The sequence below is a fragment of the Cryptomeria japonica genome, chromosome 9, assembly GCF_030272615.1.
Source record: "Cryptomeria japonica chromosome 9, Sugi_1.0, whole genome shotgun sequence".
Taxonomy (NCBI): Eukaryota; Viridiplantae; Streptophyta; class Pinopsida; order Cupressales; family Cupressaceae; genus Cryptomeria; species Cryptomeria japonica.
This window is the reverse complement of record NC_081413.1, coordinates 345,610,334-345,618,789: the sequence shown is the minus strand read 5'-3', so window position 1 is coordinate 345,618,789 and position 8,456 is coordinate 345,610,334. Positions and strand designations below refer to the sequence as shown.

General features: G+C 34.7%; 1 protein-coding gene across 1 annotated transcript; it reads left to right on the top strand.

The window, feature by feature from the left end:
- Positions 1–6,459: 6,459 nt before the first annotated feature.
- LOC131858389 (uncharacterized) lies at positions 6,460–7,161 on the top strand. The gene is made up of 2 exons (XM_059211621.1): positions 6,460–6,744; positions 6,898–7,161. The coding sequence occupies exons 1-2, from the start codon at positions 6,460–6,462 to the stop codon at positions 7,159–7,161; spliced, it is 549 nt and encodes a 182-aa protein (XP_059067604.1).
- Positions 7,162–8,456: the final 1,295 nt, after the last annotated feature.

The window sequence follows — 8,456 nt, the reverse complement described above, 5'->3', positions numbered from 1 at the left end:
TTGTATCTCCTCCTAACCAAAATCTCCAAACCTTCACCAATCCATCACCTTCTCATTCTACTAATGTTATTGAGTTTGAACCACTTGCCTTCTACCCTAATAACTATTGGCAATTGACAAAATGGCATTTAGGGTTGTCATTGATGGCAAATCATCTGGAAACTCATATTCTAGTGTCTATATCTTCCATCGAGATTCACTAATCTATCATTTTCCTTTGTTTGGGTTAACTGGTATTCACTACACTCAACCAGTATATTCACTTTGCTTTACAACTGGTTAAGTATTGATCCCAGTATCGTGTATTTGGAACTCGGTTAAGGATGGGACCTGATTAAGATATCTTGTGGCCTTGATTATTTTTTTAATGTAATTTTTGCTAGCATGTGAAGGCCGACATGGTCATCAAGATTATGTATGTTATACCTTGTGATCTAGCAACTGACAAGATTATATTCTTCACTGACATGTTTAACAAGTTAATAGGGTATTTAAGGAGATCTTTTAGTGATGAATTATATGATGATATTTTGGAATGCGATTATGGTTGTGAATGAATCAGAGATTGATGGTATGCATTTTTGTCAGTGATAGGAAGCTTTAGTGTGCAATTTCACGTGCATAGTCTCAATTGGTAGCAGAACACAGGAGAGTAGAGTACCAATGAACCAGTACACAAAGAGGGTTAATAGAGCTTGAACTGGAACTTATCCAACATGGTCAGATGCAATTTATAAGTTCATTTTTGGTTGTAATCACTTTTTAGTATTGTGTAAGTCAATGCGACTTCTATTTGAGTAGTGAGCTCTAGGTAGTTGGCCTGATTGCATGTACAATCCCCTCTATGTAATATTTGTATACCTTGATAAAGTATATAGATATTGTGGGTATCAGCCCCACAGCGGTTTTTCCATTTACAAGGTTTTCCACGTACAAATATTGGTGTTATGGTGTTGCTTCTTTATGTGTTATTTGGTTTATGCACTTTAATTTTATATACTATTAACCGGTTCATAAGAAACAAGTTCAGAATTAGTTTTACTGGTAGAATACTAATTCACACCCCCCGCCCCCCTCTCAGTGTTCTTGGATTCCAACAATAACCTTGGTATAAAATCTTATAATTTTATGAACCTCAGTGACAAAACTAAACCTATAAAAGACTTATGCATTACCTTCGATCCTAGTGAGACTATTGTTGTACTTGATGGCCCATTATATATTACTATGAAGATCAAAGACAAACACTCATGAGGGGTGCTCATTGATTTGGTATAGATGGTGAATGTGATCATCGAAGAACATATTTTTACTCAACAATTGCTTCAAGTAACATATGATAAATCTGATGTTATGGCTAAGGCGTAAGATGGTTTTTTTTGCCCTACTATTGGTTCTATTACTCTTCCCATTGAGGTTGGTACCAAGTTCTTAAATGTCACCTTTGCTATTATTCCTACATAAGATCAATTTCATGTGAAGTTGGGACATCCTTGGCTCTCTTCCATGAAATCTATCCCTTCGATAGTTCACAAATGTTTGAAATTCCCTCATAATGGCACTATTATAATGATTTATCATAGCCTTTTTTTAGCATTATGCTATATGTTGTCATTGACGTCAAATCCCGTGGTCTAGATTATGTCCGGATGTAGTATGTTGAGCAGTAGTGTTTGTATGAGATGTTGTTGGGCATTTAGAGATTTCCTAGATGTCCTGACTTTTTGGAAGATGTGTTTTTGATACTACTCAGTGCTATTTTTGAGTCTGGATTGATTTAGAAGTTGAGGTTGTTGGTTCAGATGTTGAAGTTGTATGACAACAATTGTATGGCATGTGGATAATGTTTTGGGTCCATATTTGGCGATATATGTAATGTGTTGATGTGTTCAATGAGGAGCATTGTGATTTGGTCCACTTCTGATTCCTTCCCATCACCTAAATGTTTAGTGGTGACCTATTTTAGATCTCTGTCTTAGCCAACTTAGAGGATTATGTGTTTCCAAAGACAATATATATAGGAGTACAATCTGGATGAGTTGGTATGGATTTTTGTGTTGAACACATGCGATATTGAAAGAATCCAATTGATGTGTAAGTTTTGTGTTGTGGATTGTTACCGAAAGTAGTTTCGATAGAGAAAACTATGTTTTAGTGGTGGATTCTCCTTTATCTTTCTATCTTTGATAGTGAGCCCTGTTTGAATTATACACTTAGATGAGAATGGTTAATGTTTTCATTGATGGCAACCAACTAGTAATATGGTTCATAGGTTACACTGGCAACAAACATCATCTACCGGCATTGGCAGGCACTACAAGGTTATTCACCGGCATCTAGTCTACATTGATAGTAGATCACAGTGATACACTAAGCTGACATAGAAATATTATTGTTTTGTATTGTAAAATTATTTGTACAGATGACATGATGTATTGTAAAGACTCATATATGTATGAGATCTTGTAGGTCATTTTATAAGTAAGCAAGGAATGTAATTAGGTTATGAATGTAAGCAGTATATGAGAGCAAATAACTGTATATGCATTATGATGTAATTATTTTATGAGCAAATAAGAGCAGAGCAGAGTGAAGCAAGTTTTATGGAAAAGGTATCTAACAGAGCTTAAATCAGTACTAAATCCAGCATTGTAGATGCTATTTTGAGCAGTAAATTATCATTGGATTTAACCATCCAATTGTAGTTAGTGGGACTCCATTTTTAGATTGAGCAGTGAGCTCTAAGCTGTTGGCCTTTTTGCATGTGTAGGCCCCTATTATATAAGTAATATTTATTCATATTGGCCAATGAGTAAATATTGTGGGTCACAAATCCCACTGAGGTTTTTCCCCTACTAGGTTTCCTTGGCAAAAATATATGTGTTATGGTGTGCATTGATGGTTATACTTTTGTTTTTCTTTACTACATTATTATTTTCTTACCGATATATAAATTTGGGTTATAAAGTTGCAAACAAGTTTAAATCTTTTGTTTACCGGTTAGACACTGATTCACCCCCCCTCTCAGTGTCTTTGGTACAGATCAAGTATCTAACAATTGGTATCAGAGCCTAGTCCTCTATTTGCACAAGCCTAATAGCTCAAGGAAGATTCTGAAACTAATACTGATGGAAAGTTTGAGACAACAATCGGAAGGAGCTCTTGAATATTTTGATGTAGAAAAATTGAAGAATATCAAACTAGAAGATGAATTCAGAACTACTCGGGAATTCATCAAAGCACTTCAAGATAACCTGGTTATAACAAAGAATAAGAGAAAAGAATTACATGTGCAATTGCAAAATCAAGATGATGAAGAAAAGGAAACTCTTAGAGATATTGCAAATAAATTGAGACAAGAGAACAGTAACATGAAGAATGAGATGCAAGATTTAACCATGAGATTATGCAAGGATATTGAAGATAGAAAGAGGAATGAAGAAGATTTGGCCAGAAGACTTAATGAAAGATCAGATGAATCTCTAAGGCTTAGTTATGAAAATGGTATGCTTAAAACAGATTTGATTCACATGCAACATGACAAAGAGGAACTTATGAGACAAGTTAGCACTTTGGAAAGTGAGTTGATCACTGCAAATGAATACAAAGACAAATTCAAGAAAAGTTCATATAATCTTGATGATATGCTGAAAAGTCAGAAAGTTGATGGAGAAATAGTTGGACTTGGATTTGAACATGGAGAAAGTTTCGGGACTACAAACAATCATGATCACAACAAACCGGTAAGGCAACCTAATGATTATAAATTCAATAGGAAATGTTTTAATTACAACAAATTTGGTCATAGAGAAAATCAGTGCAGATTTAGGAATAATCAGAATACAAACTTACCCACCGATCAATGTTCCAAATGTAATAAAAATGGTCATAAGTCAGACAATTGTAGAATGAATGTGAAATTCTACGTTTGTGGTAGATTTGGACATTTATCTAATCAATACAAAACTCAAACCAGTCAAGGTTATGGAAACACTATTCAGAGAAACAATGTAACTTATTATGCATGTAACAAGATTGGGCATATAGCAAAACTTTGTAGAAGCAAGACTATATTGGCGAATAATAAAGGATCTAATGACAAAGGCAAAGAGAAGGTGACTGAAATCAAGCAAGAATTTCTAAACAATGGATTAGGAAAAGTGATCAGAGGATTGATGAATCTGTCACTTCACTGACAAAACAGATTAATCCTGCACTGGTAGGAGATTCCTCATCTAACTAAGGAATAATCCTTAGGGGTAAGGAAACAAATTTAAAATAATGCATGTACCCTCGATTGGTGGTAAGAAGTTATAATTCTTCTTTACTGGCAAATATGTGGAGTTTTCACTTCACTGGTGAAGCATTTATTGCAGTTTTAAGTTACTTTTTGGTTATAAAGGAATTGTAACTTCTCATTTCATCTCACCAAGCATCCAAGCATTTGAAGAGAGAAAAGTTGAGCAAAGGCATTCTAAAGGTGAAGCAACAAAGGTCTTTCAGAGCATTCAAGGATTTCTCAGTTAAAAGGTATTTATCTTTCACAATGGCTTCCTCATCCTCTGTTCCTGAATTTGTAGCAAACCCTACCATTGTGGAGAACATAAAATGACCTAGACCCATTTTCAAAATCATTCCTAAGATAGCAAAACTGAATGACTCCATTGGTACATTTTCTAGAATCCCAAAGGGAGTTGCATTTGGTGAAGACCCTATGGAATACATACATTGTGACATAGAAAGTTTAGGGTCTGAAGATTTGAAGAACATGTACATGAATGTTATCACTGACAAGAATGGGGTAGTAAAACCGAAACACAAGGTAGTTGAGGATTTAGGTTTCATTGATATCCTCCATAAGATGTAATTCTCAGATGCAATTATCAGCTATGTTCTTAGCAGGGTTCATGGTGAATTTATGTGGTTGGACTTAGTTTTTAAGATCACTAAAGAGGCTATAAGGGCTATTACTAGTTTACCATCCACCAGAACTAGGCCTGGCAAGAAGAAGAAAAAACCTAACAAAGAGGTTATGAGCTTAACCTGAGCTAAATTCAACAACAGGTCACTTAGGGTCAATGATATAAAAGATGCCAATGTTAAATTTGCAATTATGGTCATTGGTTATAAAGTTGCTCATACTAATAGGTTGAATTATGTATCTAGTTCCTGCATTCATAGTGCTCATGAGATGATATTAAACAATGCTAAAATTGACATCTATGAATGGTTAAAGGATGAACTGTTAGAAAATTTGCACAAAATCAAAGGTGATAAGAAAGGAACCTTTAAATTTGGAAGTCTGATTGTGTGTTTAATGCTTTACTTTTCAAAGGAGATTCCCGATATAGGACATAAGGATTTTGCTTATGATATTTCTGTTGGAAAATAGATAAAGGAGGCAATTACCGGTATAGCATCTGATGGTGATGAATTGGTAAAAGATTATTTCAAGAATTTCCAAGCTAAAATGAGACAAAGGGAAAGGATTCCCCAAAGCATTGTGGATAAGTATGATAAACAGATATGCTTTGTAGTGAAAAGAGATGAAATTTGGATGGAGGCAGTTAGACCCATAACTGTCTGGATTACTGAGATGGGATATGAGGTGGATTCTAACATCTTAGATTCATATGCTAAAATACTCCTAGATGCTCCACCAGAACCAACAGAGGAAATATTCGGTAATGCTGAAACTATTGAAAGTGGTGTTGCTATGATGAAGCAGAGGAAGAAAAGAGAGAAACTAATGAAAGATGCTTCTAAGATGGTAAAGGATGTTAAAGAAGGATTGATGAATCTTGGCGGTATTGTTTCTAGTATGATAGAAAGTCAATCAGAGCAGAAACCGGTAGCTCACATTTCCCTTGTGGCTACTACATCTAATTTTGACACTGATCAGGAAACCAAATTCAAGAGAGTGGACAGAAAGAAAAGAAAAACTTCACCGACACCTACTCCATCTCCCAAGAAGTCAAGGACACAAATAAAGAAACAACAAGCTATAAGAAAGCTTAGTGGTCTGAAGAAGAAAGTGACTCCAAAGAAGAAACCTGAACCTAAGGAACTGGATACTCTTTCACCGGAAGAGTTGATCAATGAAATCACACAAGAGGTAACCTTGGTAATGTGAATAAATTCTATCATTCTTTCAAGGATTTAGATAAGGATACTATAGAAGAAAGTATTATTTTATATCTTGATATATATAAGAAAGTTCTTATTAAAGTTGTAGATGATCTACCTAATGATTTATACTTAAGATTAGAGGCTAAGAGAATGTCTGTCATGGAGTTTGATAAGAAATTAAAGGTATAAGCTCTATTAGTTGTGCATCCTATTAATTCCAAGCAAGAAATTGATGATCTAATATCTGAAGCCAATAGAACAATTTTTGTGAGTGGTCACCAGCAAGTTAGTCTTATGGCTGACAAAGTTAAAGAAATAGCATATAAAACAATGGAGTGGGATATACTTTTTGTTGAGAGAGAGAAGAAAGAAGAGAAGGATACACAGAAAATGGACAATTCATTTACCAAAGTATATCAGAAAGATAAAGGTAAAGGGAAAATTGGAAGTGTACCTGCTATCATGGTCAAGGGTAACCTTGCTCCACTAGCACAGGACACCTCACCAATAACTGCAGAGGCACCAACACAAATTGATAGTCAACCTGAAGAGATGATAGAGGAAATGACAAAAGATGACATAGATCCAGAGTCAGACATTCTTTTTATTATGAATGTGGACACTTAGGACTTTAATATTGTCATGGATAAGGAATTAGCTAAAGTTAAGGAAACAAAAACCATCCCTGATGATAATCAACCTAATATTAAGATACCCATAGAAGAAGAAGCAAAAACAAGAACCTGAACTGGAACAAGGAATGAACAGGGTATATCTGAACTGACAGTCAGCAAGGCAAATAGTAAGGATAACAATAAGGATGAAAATAAGGTTGAAAAAAAAAGTGAGAATAAGGAAGAAACAGTGAATAAAGAAGAAGTTAATTATAGAAGCAAGATAGAAAAAGTGGTTAAGGTTAATGTGCAGACATCCAGAGAAGATAAGAAACCAACTGTAGAACCTAGCACTCCGCCTAGCACTTCCACCATGGATTATAGACCAACAAATGTTATAGATGTACTTCTAGATTGAATAAAGAAGATCACAGAATGCAATGCCTTAGTATTTAAGGCTTTTGATGATACTCTACCAATTTTGTAGATGATTGCACCAACATGTAAAGTTGATCACATTGTTGGGTCTGTGAGTAAATTGGACACATTGTCAAAATTCATTTCTTCTAATATTCAAACTGTGGATAAAATAAATGAAGAAACCATTAAGGAAAGTGTGAATAAGGAGAAAGATGAATTCTTTGACAAGACAATTAAGGAATGTACTAGACAGATTGATTCTTTGTTACTGACACTAAATTCCACCATTCTGGAATACAAAGAGTTGTATAGGGAAGCATGTAAGCCTCACTATTTAACAGAGGATACTGATAAGGAAATAAGGAAGACACAAAAATAAATTGATGATATAGCTAACAATATGATAGGTTCTTTGGAACTTACTTTGGTTTTAGATCAGGAAATGGCAATCTATGAAGAGAAGATTGAGAAATTGGAAAGGGAGAAAGTGAGGTTAAAAATGAAGCCCTGGGAGTTGAAGAACAAACTTGGTCCTAGATTGGACAACTTACTAACACACCGGAATGAGTTGTCTAAAGAATCTATTCAAGACAATAGATCACCAGAGTAACAGATGCATTATCTGACTGGGATGATTCGACAGATAGAGACCATAATTTCTGACAGTACTAAATTTTTGCAAGGTCTTAACTTGGTTTTAGTAGACATTTTTTAGATTGTACATAATCGGTTACAAGTTTCTAGGTAAATTTTGAATTCTTTGATTCTTTTGACATCCTTTGTCATTGATGTCAAAGGGGGAGTAGTGGTGTATGAGAAAAATGTACAGAAGGAGATCATTTTCTCAGGGGGATCACACTCAAATTTTGGATATCAGTTTTTGGATTTTTCTCATGAGTGTTGCCATTAATGCCAAAGGGGGAGATTGTTGGCATTATAAAATTTGATGAGAATGGTTGATGTTGTCATTCATTGCAACCAACTGGTAATATGGTTCATAGGTTACCCTGGCAATAGACATCATCTACCGACATTGGTAGACACTACAAGGTTATTCACTAACATCCAGTCTACACCGACGACAGATCACACTGACACTGTAAGCCGACATAGAAATAATATTGGTTTTTATTGTAAAATTATTTGTATAGCCGACATGATGTATTGTAAAGACTCATATATTAATGAGATCTTGTAGGTCATTTTATAAGTAAGCAAGGAATGTAATTAGGTTATGAATGTAAGAGGTATATGAGAGTGAATATCTATATAGGCATTATGATGTAATTATTT